Source organism: Nelumbo lutea, chromosome 1, assembly GCF_056320005.1.
Source record: "Nelumbo lutea isolate HS-2025 chromosome 1, American lotus-T2T, whole genome shotgun sequence".
Classification (NCBI taxonomy): domain Eukaryota; kingdom Viridiplantae; phylum Streptophyta; class Magnoliopsida; order Proteales; family Nelumbonaceae; genus Nelumbo; species Nelumbo lutea.
Genome location: NC_142684.1, coordinates 135,912,710 through 135,929,189, shown reverse-complemented (window position 1 = coordinate 135,929,189; position 16,480 = coordinate 135,912,710). Strand labels below are relative to the sequence as shown.

The 16,480-nt window shown below is 36.6% G+C and overlaps 1 protein-coding gene across 4 annotated transcripts; it reads right to left on the bottom strand.

Annotated features, from left to right (window-relative positions):
• Window positions 1-394: 394 nt before the first annotated feature.
• Window positions 395-13,209, bottom strand: LOC148877776 (uncharacterized). Of its 4 annotated transcripts, XM_088943848.1 has the most exons (3): window positions 12,588-13,207; window positions 1,553-1,891; window positions 395-911 (listed from the first exon to the last, which is right to left on the bottom strand). In XM_088943848.1, exons 1-2 carry the CDS (start codon window positions 13,101-13,103, stop codon window positions 1,877-1,879), a joined length of 531 nt encoding a protein of 176 aa, XP_088799974.1. In that variant the 5' UTR covers window positions 13,104-13,207; the 3' UTR covers window positions 395-911; window positions 1,553-1,876. The 4 variants fall into 4 exon arrangements, with proteins under 4 accessions (XP_088799974.1, XP_088799966.1, XP_088799945.1 ...); XM_088943840.1 differs by lacking the exons at window positions 395-911; window positions 1,553-1,891 and adding an exon at window positions 6,808-8,270; XM_088943819.1 differs by lacking the exons at window positions 395-911; window positions 1,553-1,891 and adding an exon at window positions 11,562-11,951 and having other exon boundaries at window positions 12,588-13,209.
• Window positions 13,210-16,480: the final 3,271 nt, after the last annotated feature.

Here is a 16,480-nt window from a genome sequence, read left to right as displayed (position 1 = left end):
ATTTACCTCCCCTTATTGTACTTAAAGCTTCTTAGAATTTAATGAAGTTACTTGTTATTGATAAAAAAAAATTGGAGTCAAATTGATGGGACCCCAGTTTAGTATGGGAGAAGTAAAGGAAGATGGTGGTGCAAAATTTGCATTAGTTTTTAAGATGCAAATTTTCTACTGCCAACGGCAACAATGTAAGTTTTGCACAAGGTAGGAGTGCAAATTGTTTCAAACAAATGCAAATCAGAAACGAGTGCAAAATTTATATCCAGTTCAGACTTGCACCGCAGACTGGTACAAAACTGACCGAAGGCAAATTAGATGGTATTCTATTACAAATTAATATGAATGGGTATTAAATGATATATTATAATTTATAATTTATATATGGCAACTAGAAACTTGCAAATCAAATTAACTTTACATGCAGTATATTTATTTTTTTACAAATATTAACATTTAACTTTTGCATTACATCTTAATTAAATTTTAAAAATAAATAACTTCAAAAAATTATATCCAGATTTATATTCATTGAACCATACCAGTCCTTATATTTGATCCTTGTAGCTGTAGGATCCATATCCAGCTTGCATACTGAGCTTCTTAAATCACCAGTAACAATACAAAACATTCAAGAAACCCTGCATAGATAGCATCTCACTCTTTTCTGTTTCTTTTCACTTGTAAAGTAGGTGTGTTCTGTTCTGATAAAAACCCTGATCTTACCCCTGGTAGAAGAAGGGAAAAAATTACATTCTCAGATTCTGAAAGAGCCTCCCTTTCTGTGGAAAGAGGGCTGGATTTTGGATTAAGGAAAGGCTACCAACAACTGCATGAACAGCCGCATCTGGCAATGTGGGCCTTCCTATGATAGTCTGAGTTTTTTATCCAAGCATGAGAACCCTCTTCAAAATCAACTGCAAGACAAAATTGTGTCAGAAAAAAATGAACTGCAATCAAGTTTATGTCAAATCTTGAAAGGTGATCAGCAACAGAAGTGAATAAGATGATGTGATGCAATTTCTCCAGACAATACATTTGACAATGTTGCCTTCGAAACCCAGGGCCCTCAGGGGTGGGAGTTGTTAGAAACCATGAGGTCAGTATCATTTTAAGTTTCTCATGCCCGGTGGGACAAGGAAATTCCTCTAGAGCTGAACTTTTGGCCTTGGTTCAGGGATTAAAACTGTTGGTTAGGCAGGACCTAAGGAATGTGGAAGTTGAAGGTGACTGTCAAATGGTTATAGGTTGGATGACAAAGCAAAACCAAACTCCTTGGAAGTCCAGATCTTCTCAAGCTCTGGGTGCTGACTTGAACACCTCATTCAAGTGGGTGCCTAGGAATGCCAATTTTGTTGGCTGATTCTCTGGCTAAGGCTGTGGTTGGGAAGTTTAGTTTAGATTAGGGATGCCCAGGACTGGATACTAATGTATAATTTGTAATCAGTGCTCTTCTTTGTTGTATTTCGTTTTCTCTGTTGTCAGATGTGGATGGCCTGTTAGGCACTAGAGGAAGATGTTAGGCACTAAAAACATGTTAAAAGATCATATTGAGAACCTTTGGTGGCTGAATATTGTTAGGCACTGGAGGAGGAACAATGCAGGACTGAAAATCTGCACGGAGCTCATTAATTGTTTCTTCGGAAGCTTCAAGCAAGCCTTTGGTGTCTGAATCTGAAGCCCTTGAATTAAATGATAAAAGATCATATTGAGAATTATCAGAAATAGGAGATACACCACGAGGCAAACTACTTTGGGAACTAGTTGAATCTTTTATTTCAGTTGGATCATATGCATCGCCACTCAAGTTGTTTCCAGGGGAAATGTCCATCTTGTCTGTGGATCTATCGGCTGAGTCAGAACTATGGTGTGACCCTGATGCTCAGAAACTTGGGTCCTGTGGTAATAAAAGTAGAGAGCAAAATTATGTGATTTTCCAGGAAAGAAATGCTAATCAGTACAACAAAAAGCAGAAAAATAAAAAAATAAAATTGCATATGTAATTTGCCTACAGAGAAAAACCTCTTGGATGTAAGAAATCTCAGTAAGACTGTAATATGAAGAAAGCTATAAAACTAGAGAAGCATCAAGGGCCTGTCTGACAATATTACCTCAGATGCACCTATCCAAACTCATCCTATAGGTAGTAAAGAGATAAGATACACTGTATCACATTACACTACAAATAAGGAAGAATGAAATCTGGTTGAGATTCTATTGTGGATGGATGAACAATGTGACATAAAATTTATTGTAATATAAAATATACATTCATTATCACTTTCTGGTGCCCACAGACGGGTGACTCCACTAGGGAGACCCTGGGAACAGTGTGCCATTTCCCTTGCTGGTTCCAGCTGTGGCAATCGGTTTCGGTTCCCAGACAACAGTTTGTTTTCTGTAAAATTTAAAGTCCCTCTTGTTTACACTTTTTTTGCAGCTTGTTCTGAGTTTGTTTTTAGTTGAAGCATTCCTAGTTTTATTAGTATGGGTCTGGATTGAATTCCTAGGATGGATAGCTGTCTTGATTTCTGTGATTAAATCATCTCGGTTTGGATTCTAATAAATGGGTTATTATGAGGATTTGCTATCCTTGCTGATTTTAAATTTGTGATGGCTTACTTGCATATGCATAAGGTCAGGTCATTAATGGTTAGATTTTATGTTCAAATGACACCTTGTGATGAATAAAATGAATAATTTCTTTGTAGTTTCTATTGGCTTAAGCATGAGTGATTTTATTTTTAACTCAAATCAGGTTTGGGTGTTACTATTTACTTCATGTCGATGCTTATTTTCTGCTGAATATGATAAAAAAGACATATATGGATTGAGGTAGTGAGAAATGATTTAACAGCCCATATTTTTATAATGGATATGGCACTGAATAGAATGGTGTGGCAGAACAGGATTCATGCAGTTGACTGGCCCAACGTCATATAGTTGGGACAAAGCTTACTAATTACTGCTTTAGGGGTCCAAAAATATCTGGTAAAACTTAAAAGATAACAAAAGGTAAGAGTTGACGTATCTCAAATGTTCTATCATTTTGGGGATTGCCTTTTCTAAGAAAAGGTAAGAGTTAAATTACATCCAGAAAGCAAAAAAATAAACAAAATATCGAGAAGCAGTTTCTCCTACCAAACGATGCATGGGAATGGAGATATTGCTCCATAAATTAAAAAAATAAAAAAACTACTGATTTCTGAAGTAGGGAGACTATCTGCTATGGCATTCAGACTAGTAGAGGCAGAGCACTATGCAAAAATGGATCTTCATGCTCATGGTGTGATCAAGTTAAATTTTGATAGTTGATCCATCAGCAAGCCTGTCGAGAATGAAGATAGTAGCAATACGTTTTAGGTGCTACCTTCTACTTACCTGGTTCATATATAGCAGAAATTACCATCTCAAGTCTGAACTGTTGGAAGACTCAAAGTTGAGGTCATTTCATGGTTTCAGGAAATTATTGAAATGATTCCATTTCACATCAATTAAACATGCCATAAGGCTCAGTTTGGGAAGAGTGTACAATTACAATATGTACAGTGCAAAAATAAGATTTATAAATAACATTTATTGCACATGCAGTTCACTAAATATATTTGTATCTGCGTTCTTTTCAAATGGAGCCCAAGCAACCAAAATCTTTCCCTATTAGTAAGGATTCATTTTGGTTGGCAGTCGGAAATGGGAATTATTAAAATAATTAGTATTTAATAATTCATAGATGTGTCCATGAATCTTTGGTTTTTCATCTTGCCAAGTCAGATTCCTGAACATGTGTTGGATTCTGATTCTTGTGACTATGTCCATGCAACATTTCTTTGTAGTTTTTGGGAAGGCTTGCTGCTTGTATCTCTTTCTTTCAGCTAAAGAAAGAAAGTTAAACTGGGGACCATCCCGTTTAAGGCTCATAGATGTGTCCATAAGGCTCAGCTTGCTGCTTGTAGTTTTTGGGAAGGCATCCATTATCAATCAAAAGTTAAACTGGGGACCATCCCGTATCAGATTCACGTTGAAGTTGATTAGTTTTATTTTCATTTATATAGTTAGAACATGCATGGGATTCAAAATATGCTTTCAATGCAAACTTTTTTTTGCAATTCCACTCTAGGGCCTTATCCTCTTAATTAATGGATTGTAAGTCCCCAGTTCAGTTTCTGCTACTACAATCACTCTCCTTGATGGCCTTCCCCTTATCTCTTTTAAATTCATTCACTTGAATTGTGATATGTTTATCTTCTATGAATTGGTTCCTTTTCTATATTTCTAGCCTTTCAAATAAAAAAGATACACTTACAATCGAGTGTATCCTTAGGAATCCAGTATGTAACAACCTCAATAAAATTTAACAGTGTTCAATATAAAAATATAGCATTCTCTTTCTTTTATTATGTACTTAAATTCATTCATGCCCCAAGGTATCATTCTCTGTGATGCTCCTCCCTAGCACAAAATCACCATTCTCCCTTGAAATAACTCTGTCAAAATATATACATAAGCAAAACCCAATATATATATCCAACACTGAAGAAATTTGTAATTTTATACATGCATTTAGAGACTAACAGGTCTAACTTCCCCAAAAAAGTCTCTAGCTTATTATCATCTTCTTCAGGAATGGCCATAATTATCATCAGCACCTCATGGTGCTATACCAAACAACTTAACAAGCAATTCATGGGCTTTCAAGGGAAATGAATGTAGTAGCAGCTCGAACGAGATTCCTCATGATTTAGGCATTAGACAATTCTCACAGTCTGTTGACGGTCAGTTCTCCGGTGAGCTTGAATTTTCTCAGCAAGGAAGCAGGCAATACATGGAACCTGGGAGCTCAAGGGCGTATGATTCTTCTAATAATCAGATGCACTGGTCTCTTTAAATGGACTCACTTAGAGCTTAATAGGTTTATGCTATGCACTTGCCTTTTTTCCCCAGTTTTGCTTGGACCTCTTTTTTGAGTTTCAATTCCTGCCATTTGACCTTGAAAATAAGTTCTGGTTTTGCTCAGTTTTAAGTTGCAACTCCTTTAGTAGCTTATTGAGTATGCTGGTATTAATTAGGAGGAGCGAGATCTCTTTTAATTAGTTTGTTTTAAATTTGAAATCCAGATATTTAACTTGGCCTTGGAATATCAATGGAGCATCCACTTTTCAGGTAATGCAAGCAGCTAGCAAACTTGGTATCTCAATTACTGTCAATAAAGTAGGAAGTGATTCCCCAAACACTGGAGCTCCTACTACTGTCTCTCCAATTGATGGGTCTAAAGAATGGAAACCAACATTTACTTTGGACGAAGATGGGATCCTTCATCAGTTACGTGCTGCTCTTGTGCAGTCTCTTCATACTGCTGCATGGCAGTTGCTCATACACTGTTATTATCCTCTTGTTTTTCTATTACTAGTTATTGTTTGTCATGCCTATATTTAGATGTTTTCTTGTGGATTTTCTATTTGCAGCAAAGTTGCCTTTATCAACATTCATTTGTCCCTGCCATACAGGAGTGCATTGATGCTATAACTGAACACCAAAGGCTTCATGCTCTAATGAAAGGACAATGGGTTAAAGGTTTGTTACCACAGAGCAGTGTCCGAGCTGATTACGCATTGCAAAGGACCAGGGGTAAGTTTTCTTATACTTTACTCTTGCTTATAGGCCTAGGTTGAACCTTTTATTACAGTTGGTTTCATTTGGATGGGATAACTATAATCATGGCCTCATGGGTAATGCATTTGTGGAATCTCACAGATCTTGCTGAAGGAATCTGCTTGAAAAATTATGAATATCAGGGGAGTGGGGAGGTTTATGACAAAGTGAACAAGAAATGGACTCTTGAGCTTCCAACAGATTCTCACTTGCTAGTATATCTTTTTTATTTTGGTAGGATGAGGTGGGGGATCTCTGTTAATAACACTTCACTTCTTTCATTACAGGAAGTAGCAGAGAAACTTCTGTTGCAAGTGCTTCGGGTCCTCACATTATTCTTTTCTTCATTTGTTGTATATGCCCATTTGTGAATTTCATAATTGTGATTTTGAAGGTCAAAGGATTGACATGATCTTATAAGCATTGACATTTTAAACTCTCCTCTGCTATTTGTTATTTGTGAAAACTCAATGGTTCATTAAATAACCAGAACTAGTTTGATTTTCATAAAGAAAACCAGAAATTATGACAACAGTCTTAAATGCCCAAAATTTGAACCCAAAATAATGGCAGATGGTGTTTTCTTCTATCGTTCCAGAGGAAAAACTTGAATTAGGCTCAAATTGGGTTTAAAAGATGAGGCAGCATGGTTTATTTCCAAAAATTTTAGGGACATTTAAGACTTTGTAACATGGTTTTCAAATCCATGTCCAAAGGGTAAAATTGGAAAGAGATGAAAAAATAACAATTTACACAGGAAAGTGGGTGTTGCAAAAGAACATGGGAAAAATAAGAAACTTCATTTACCTGGACAAATCAAACAAAAAAGAACATGGGTAAATGCACTTACCCAGGTAAGTGTTTCCTAGGAAATACTTACCTGGGTAAGTGCATTTACCTAGGTAAATGTGTTTCCGAAAAAAGAACATGGCCCAAGTGTCACCCTATTTTTTAGTATTATAGTGCATCAACTTACCTTTCAAAAAAATTATCCCTTCACAACCAAAAAACAAAAACTGCAGCCCAGATAAAAAAGACACATTTTTTTGATAAATGGTATAAAATTTGTATTACTGAAAAAAAAAGAGGGGCAAAGATACCCCAATAATCATATACAGGCTGCTAAATAGCTGAGAACAAAAAACCATTTCAGCTCTATACATAAATCCACAAAAACTATAAAAAAAATTATATTTATACACTGATTCATAAAAGTGTGAGTGAGGATATCAGCAAAAGTCTTCAGGACCCCAACCACCTAATAAGAGACCATTCTACTTCTCTAATCACCACTTCAATGGGAGAGGACTTAACTTCAAAAATCCTATTGCTCCTCTCTTTCCACATAGTCCAGCATAATGCAAGGGGGAGGGACTTCCAGAAAATTCCTTTAACTGAAAAACAGGCTGATTCCAAGAGGCTAACAAAGATGGCATGTCAGGGGGTGTCACCCATGATCTCCCAAACAGAACCAAAAAATAAGACCAGATCTATTGGGAGAAAGCAAAATGAATAGGGAGATGTGACACTGATTCCTGAAACATGCTACACAAACAGTAAGAATTCTCCACATGCACAAAGAAAGACGGTGTGACCTTGGTATCTGGTGGGTATAAGTCCCCACATGATGGAAGCCCGAGGAGTAGGCTGAGCTGGTGGACCTGTGAGAGCCTTGTAGCCAGGTTTATAAGAAAAACAACCTGAATTGTCACCAATCCATATCCTTCCATCACTAGCTTTCAGGTTGAAATCAAAATTGTGGAATCTCTCCAGTAGCAATCCAAGATTATCCATCTCCTAGTCATTCAAATTGCATCTGAAGGTGGAACTCAAAACTATGCTAGAACCCATCCTTTCAAAACAGTCTTAGACCAGGGCATCATTGATTGAAGCCAAAAGGAACAGCATCGGAAAAAGATTTTCAGAAGGGGTGATTGAAGCACCAGGCATCCTTCCAGAAGAGAGTTCTATCATCCGGACCCGGTTTCAGCTTAGTGAAGGCTTCAAAATCTGATTTCAGTCTCATGATACCCTTCCAATCCCTGCAACCATAAGACTAGTTTGGGAGAAGAGAAATCAACCAGTGGGAGACAAACCATATGTGCTTGCTATTAACTTCCACCACAAAAAGTTGCTCTCCGCCCCAAACCTTTGGAACCGTTTGCAAAGGAGAGATTTGTTCGTTGTGTGCAGCTTCCTTAAACCCAGGCCACCAGCTGATAATAGGTTCAAACACTTTATTCCAAGCCACTAAATGAAATTTCTTCTCACCATTTGGACCTTCCCAAAGGAAGTCCTGCGGAGCTTCTCCAAAATGTTGGCCACGGAGGAGGGGATGCAAAATAAAGACATGTAATAATGGGCAGGTTTGAGAGCACACTTTGAATTAGAACAAGTTTTTCACCTTTAGAAAGGTAGGACCTTTTCCAGCCTGCTAGCTTCCTGCAGAATCTCTCGATGACAGGACCCCATATGGCAGAGGAATTATATTGTGCACCCAAGGGAAAGCCCAGTCATTTAGTAGGGAGGAAACCAACTCTACAACCCAGGGCCCTTGCCAATTCGGCTATTTTTCGGACTTCATCAATTGGGATAAGCTGGCTCTTTTGCAACTTTATCTTCAGCCCCTAAGCAGCTTCAAAGCAAATGAGAACACAACTTAAAAAAAAAAGGTCTTTTTGGCTTGCTTTTGAGAAAATAATAGCATCATCAGAAAATTGCAGCAAGGGGACTTGAGGTGCTTCCAGGCTTACCTGAAAACCTTCCAAATACCAACCATCCATAGTCTTTCTAATCAGTCTTCCAAGAGGTTCAACAATCAAAATGAAAAGGAAGGGGGGCAAAGGTTCACCTTACCTTAGACCCTTCATCAAGTCTATATCAAACCGAAATTCATCTTTCTCGCATACTTCAGAATTAGAAGAAACTTCAACATATGTTGATATCACTCTTTTCAAATCAATGCATACAACCTCAAATTCAGATCCTCTTCATGTCTCTGAAATTCTATCTATCATCTTGCCAATCTCAGCAAGAGAGGACTGAAGGTTGCTCCTCCTTAGAGGAAAACAATGCAGAAGACTCAGATCCTGAAGCATGCTTTGGAAATAATGGGTAGCTCCACTGATAGAACCTCAGAATCCTTAACTGAATTATGTTCTCCTATATATTCAAAATATGTGCTTGAGCATAGTTTTCAAGGTTTCAAGGCGCCACGGCAAGGCTCGGTGACAAGGGGGCGCCTTGTTGCCTAGTCGCCTAGGTGATGGATTTTTTAAGTAAAAGTCACATATCCTAGGGTAGTTCCCTAGGTTCCATATCCAACTTTCTTTAATAACTATCCATAATTTTCATAAGAAAATTATAAACTTCATGTTTAAGTCTAGAAAATCAACATATTTATGAGAAGAAAAAGAAGAAAGGAAAGAAAATTCAAAAAATATAGGGGCTGAACCAGGAAAGAAAATTCAACATATTAAAGAAAATCCAACTTTCTTTTTTTGATCAATATCCAACTTTCTTTAATAACCATTAATAATTACGTTTCTTATGATGCCCTTTCACCATCCTACTTTGCCTACGTCTCTGCTATTTCTTCTGTGCCCATTCCTCACAATGTTACAAAGGCAATACAATCACCTCAGTGGAAGGATGCCATGAACCAAGAAATGGAAAATCTCATAAAGAACAAGACTTGGGAAATAGTTCCTCTTCCTAAGGACAAAGTTCCTGTGGGATGCAAGTGGGTGTACACTATAAAACATAGGGTCGATGGTTCAATTGAGAGATATAAGGCTCGGCTAGTGGCAAAAGGATATACTCAAACTTAGGGCATTGATTATCAGGAGACATTTTCTCTTGTGGCTAAAATGAACTCAATTCGAGTAATCTTCTCCCTTGTCGCTTACTTCTCATGGCCTTTGTATCAAATGGATATGAAGAATGTTTTTCTTAATGGTGATCTTCAAGAAGAGGTTTACATGGACCTTCCTTCTAATGTGAGCTTCCTTAATGGTGAGGTAAAGGTATGTTGTTTGGAGAAATCTCTCTATGGCCTCAAGCAACCTCCTAGGGTTTGGTTTGATAGATTTAGGAAAGTCGTGGTGAAGATTCACATAATCTCAAGCTGATCATACTTTATTCATAAGAAGAGTTGATAACCATCTGACTATGCTAATAGTATATGCTGATGATATTGTGGTTACTAGAGCTGACACCTCTTGAATTTGAGATCAAGAATCTAGGTGATCTCAAGTATTTTCTTGGGATTGATGTTACAAGATCAAAGAAAGGAACATTTATATCACAAAGGAAATTTGTCCTTGACTTACTTCAAGAAGTGGGCAAATTGGGGCATAAGCTAGCTAAAATTCCAATTGATCCCAATCATAAGTGAAGTGTTGATGATGGAGATATTCTTCCAAACAAAGGTGTTTATCGAAGATTGGTTGGTCGCCTTCTTTATCTATGTTTGACTAGGCTTGATATTTCATATGCAGTAAGTGTGGTGAGCCAATGCATGCACAAGCCTAAAACATCTCATATGTTGATTGTAAATAGGATACTTGCCTATTTGAAAGGTTGTCCTGGTAAAGGAATGCTATATACTAACCATGAACATCTTAAGGTTGAGGCTTATACTGACGCTGATTGAGTAGGGTTTTGGATGATAGGAGATCTACTTCAGGTTATTGGACATTCGTTGGTGGCAATGTAGTGTCATGGAGAAGTAAGAAACAACTTGTTGTAGCTCGACCCAATGCTGATGTTGAAATATAGAGCAATGGCTCATGGTGTATCAGAATTGCCATGGTTGAAGAGTTTGCTGGTAGATATTGGAATACAAGCAGAAGTTCTAATGTAGATATCTAGTGACAGTCAAGCTACCATAATTGCGCATAATCCTGTCCAACATGACCGCACAAGGGCGGAGCTAGGAATTTTTTATGAGGGCCAAAACTTATGGATGGAGCATTGGGGGACCAACCATTAGGTGGAAACTAGGGAGAGAGAGGAAACATGCATGGGAAAATGCATTACATATGGTGTTTTTGGACCATAAGGGGGGAATGGCTCCCATAGGCCCCCCTAGCTTCGCCCCTGTGATCGCACAAAACATATTGAAATGGACAGACACTTTATTGGAGAGAGAATAGCTAGTGGAGAGATTTGCCTACCTATTGTCAAGTTAGAAGATCAACTATTTGATTGTTTAACCAAGGGGGTTCCCAAGCTGAAACTCGACAACAATCTTGGTAAGCTGGGCATGATAGATATTTATGCTCAGCTTAAGGGGGAGAGTTGAAAATATGTTTTATTTGTAAGGGCTTATTGGTCTTTCTTGGTCATTTTTTGTATTTAGGCATGCTAAGGGCATATGTGTAATTTTCTCATAATATAAATCTTTCTTTGTGGGAGTGAACAGCAACACCTCCCCCCCCCCTACGCACACACACATACACACACACACACACACACACACACACACACACACACACACACTATATATATATATTAGTAGCATATAATAAAATTTGCATGTTCCTATTCATACCAGGCTTTATATAAGGGGCCAGAGTCGGGCTCAAGATCTAGGCCTGATGGTTGGGCCAGGCTCGGGCTCAAGATCTAGGCCTGATGGTTGGGCCAGGCTCGGGCCCAAGCCTGGACATTTTCTGTTAATAAAGAGGCAAAGCCCAGCCTGGCCCATGAACAGGTCTAATGCCAAGGAAACGTCCCAGAACCTGCAATCTACAACAACACATCCTCCACAAAGTGACTTCTACCCAAACCCTTATGCTATACCTATTTCCAAGAATGGACTTCTCACGAACCAATTGAATCCTCATCCAGACCTCAAAGCATTAATTTAAACCACTTGGCCTCTTTCTAAGTCCTTGACATGACTAGTTTACTACTTTTATTTTGAGAAGATAAAGTATTATATTAACATTGAAAATTTATTTACAGCCCTCTGCACAGTGAGATTCTGTATAAACAACCACAGGGCGCTTAAAAGAACTCAAAAAAAAAAAAAAAAACTCACAGCCCAGAAACGTAGGGCTAGTGTTATCCTCAAAGAACTTCTCTCTAACACTATTTATAAAGAATAACCTCTCTCTAACACTATTTCCCGGTGATGCCGCAACATTAGCCTCCATATAAGTTTTATCTTCATAATTACACCCGCTTCTTTCATTCAGAAAACTATTACACAATCCATTGGAGGTACTTCCAAAACCCAGTATCACCTGGCCATGAGAGAGCCTTTTGGAGCCTGCAAGTCTATCTACAGTAACAGCCTGCATCTTAAGGAGTAAATATGCAAGCTTGAATTAGAACTTTTGACGAGAACCATTCTACTTACTTTTGAGATAGATATGCTATTACTCCCATCAACAGAAAGGGAATACAATAACCATGGTTGGTGAACACTTGTTATGGGCTACATCAAGCGAACTTTACCAACAAAAGCATTAAAACCTAGACACTTAGCTCCACAAGAACCACTTGGTGCAATATGGGGTGCTAAATAGGGAAGTTACTTTTTCAGTTGACAATTTGTGGGAAAGCCATACGAGCGTGTGGAGTATCAATATCCATGGTGTAATAAAAAGATAAACATTGAGATTGACATAAGAAAACATGAGGAATGAAATTTACAGTAAGGCTGTCATAGTTCCGATAATTTGAAATTCAAAAATATTGTGCCTGTAAAACTAAAAGTAAATAAAACCATAAAAAACAAGAAAGCAAACCCACAGAAAACACGAGATTTAGCATGCTTTTAATGTACTCCAGCAATAGTTGCATAAGATGAAATCCCTGTGAAAATTCAATATAGTCTAAATTACAGTTGCAAACCTAACTTCTCGTTCTAGTTCCCTAATTCAAACCTACTGCATAAGTCTAAATCAACCAAATAAATGGAAAATGCACAAAACCTGAACAACAGCAAAAACTGGCTCCCATGGTTTAAAAGGCCTCTGCGAAGGACCAAGAGGCCCGACCACTTTATACCCTATTGCATCTGCTTCCTTCTCTGTCTCCTCTAATGAATAAGATCTGTTCGGTACACAATTTGACACCGGAATATGGTCTCCTTCTCCGTCGCCATCACTGCTTTCTCCCATTTCTTCTTCGTTTTCGTCTTCGTCTTCGTCTTCGTCTATATCATCATCTTCGTCGGCATAGTTGTCATCGTCGTCGTTCTGGGGTTTACTAGAATTTCTCCTTCCAGATGAGTAAGGGCGAACGGTTTGGGACTGAATGCAGGAGGCAGATTCGAATGTATGACCGATACGATAGGTGATTGAGGTGGGATTTCCAAGCAAGAGAGGATCAGATGCAACAAGGGTGCGAAGTTGATGAAGAGCTCTAAGGCATTGAAACGATGAGTTTAAGGAGGCTAGAGACCGAAGCTGATGAGTGAGAGCGTTGAGGCATCGTCTGCTCGCCATGATTTCTGCTTCAATGCGCGTACTGGCTTTTCAGGCTTTCAGCTGATAGGCAATAGAGGATCGAACGAGCACGGGGGGTTTTAGTTAGGGGTTAACCTACACGGTGCGTAAAATTGGAATTAGTTATTCAATGAGTAACGCTAGGCCTAGCCCGCTAGCCGACCGCTCAGGGCCCGTTTGAGAGGACTGAAACACATCGACCGGCTGAGAGATGCTCACAGTTCGGTTAACCGAAGTACCGAACCATGGGCAACTTTTTTAAACCGAATCGGTTCTATCGATTTTTGCAACTCTTCGACGGAAATCAAATCGTAACCGGTTAATTGATTTCGGTTTTTGACCGGTTTGGTTATTTAGTTTTTTAAATATACTATAAATTAATATATAATATAATATATTATAAATAATAAATTATATATAATATATTATAAACGTGTATATTATATTATTAATGCTATAAATATATATAATATTAATATTATAAATTGATTACAATAAATAGATAATTATAAATATAATATATAAATAATATGTGGCACGTACCAAAACGGCAAAAACTAAACTGGTCCTTAGGTTTATCAGAAATGTCGAACCAAAACTAAATCAAACAATTTGGTTAACAACATTTTTCAGTTAGGTTTTTTGGTTTTTTTATGAAAACCTCCTGGCTTTCTGTAATGGACCATTGTACCCCATATGGATATAAGTTTATTTCGGTAAAATTCCAAACACCGACAAGCCAAATCAGATGTCGGTCGGTCATTAGAAGGGTTATCCATTTAAGCATCTTTGAATGGTTTTAACAAGAACACTTCAAAGCAACGGAATCTTCAGTTTAACTAATTTAGTTCAGGTGCTTTGAAGAGGCTGCTTTGGTTCAACTAGGGTGTTTACGGTCTATTTCGGTGCGGTTTAGAAAATATCTCAAACTAAACCCTTATATTATGGTTTCAAAAATTTATAAATTAAATCAAACCGTTTTGGCATAGAAACCAAATTAGACCAAACCGTTCTATTATGATTTGGTGTGGTTTTTAATACAGTTTAGGGAATTTGGACCATTCTTTGATTCTATTGGGCTTAATCCAATTAGAAAGCCGAAATAGCACCCTTAAAATTAAAACTTAAAACTTTTATTTATTATTTATTATTTTATTATAAAACGAAAGAGTTTGTTATATATTTATAACTTTATAAGTTAAATTTAGATATATTATATTATTACATATAATAATAATATAATATCCTTATTATATAATAATAATATAACAAGAACACACGCGCGCACACACATATCCTTATTTTAAGGACACATATCCTTTTTCTGTTTAAAATGCCCTTTTGAACACTAATTTTTTAAATGCAATAAAGGAGGTAAGTCCTTAAAATAAGAAATGCCAAATGCGGACTAAGGTGGAAAGACCTTATAATGATTGGTTATGATCATTTTGGGCTCTCTTCATTTTCAACTAACATAACTTACAGATGTAGGTGGTCTGTGTGGGGCCCAATTTAAAAACCAAGATGCCATTGTGCTTAAACCCAAGTTAGGATTTCCTTCTAATGAAAAAAAAAATTGTTATTTTACATTTTCATATATTACTACTTATTTAATAAAATGACACAAAAGTACCTTTTTTGTTCTATAATTGAAAAACAAGCTATAGCAAAATGTCAATTTACATTTTTTGGTTCAATGCTTATTTATACTATCAATATCAATGTTGCTATTAAAAGTGTGAAAGAAGTTTACATTCTGGATTTTTTTACTAAAATACCCTTACTCTTTGAACTTGGTCTCCCAATATTTATGAGAGTCAAAAACATAGCTTGGAACTACTACTTTTATTAAATTCATTATACTCATCATCATTAAGTCCTATATTTAAGATATTAAGTCTTTGTTTCCTTTCATTAATTATTATGTCTAAGATACATTAAAAAAATGAGTTTTGTGGACTTTCTTGACTAAAACACCCCTATTTATGAATTTAATACCTCTCTAACTATGCTAGCCAAAAATGTAATTTAAAGTACTATTACTTTCCACTTCATTAAATTTCCTCTCATTAAGGTATTAACTCTCATTCCTTCTCCTTAGATACTTTATTTGAAATATTTTTGTCACCAATAAATTCTACAAAGTAAATTTATATCTAATATTTTTAACAATGTAAAACCTAACCTATGTCCAAAACCGACATGAAAAATAATTAAATAAACCACCCTTTTTAATTGAATTATAAGTAAATAGTTCAACCATTGGCATCAAATGGGTCAACCAATGTTATCATAGTTAAATAATAAAATTTTAAAAATAAATATAAAATTTATAAAATTACAAAAATTACAAAAATTATAAAAAAATGTAAAAAATTAGGCACACCTCTAATATTATCTATCTATCATATCAAATAACATTAAGCATGCAAAATAAATGTATTTTCATTATATGAAAATTAAATGCAAGATATAAAACTAACCCAAAAACGAAACCATTTCCTATTCAAGTGGCGGCTCAATGATTCAACATTTTAGATCAAATGGATCAACTCATGATATCATACTAAATAATAAATATTTAAAAAAGATAGAGACATAAAAGTTATTAAAAACATAGAAATTTTGTAAAAAACATTTGGGTGCATCTTTAATATTAGAGCAAATTTCTAAAACTATCCCTACTATTTAGCTAATTGACAAATTGTATCCTTACTGTTTAATTATTGTCTTAAATTATCCCTATTGTTTCTAACAATTGATTATCTCTACCCCTATCGTTAGCATCCATTAGTGTTCCGTAAAAATCTGTACACATGTGACCACGTGACATATAATGTTTTTAAATCCCAATGTTACCCTTGTCCCTGCCAAAGCTTCAACATTTCAGAGACTACAACTTCGACCCCCAAATCAATTATTCCTTCCTTTTTTCTTCTTTTCTCTCCCTTCTCTCCATCGTCACAATAGACCTCCCACATTCACCTTCCTGAACCACTGAATAGACAGTCTCGAAAATTGAAATGGAGCTTGTTGATTCAAAGAAGAAACGGTTGCATCTTCCCTTAGATCAGAAAATGGGAAGAAAAGAAGAAGAAACCTTAAAATAACAACCCTCAGTGCCATTGGTGGTTTCTTGTTCATCAACAACAAACATTGAAGGAGACGCATAGAATCGTTCAGAAAACCTGGCAACAAAGCGTGTTGGTGTTTTTCGAGGCATTAAACCTTGTCTAAAAAGGTAGCAACATCACCAGCGGTTCTGACAACCCACCCAAGCCCAAAACCCCAAATTTGGTATTCTGGTCAAGGTGCTTGAATGGCTTGATTGCAATGAGTTTGACTATTTGAGCAAACCCAAATTGAAACTCCGTAGA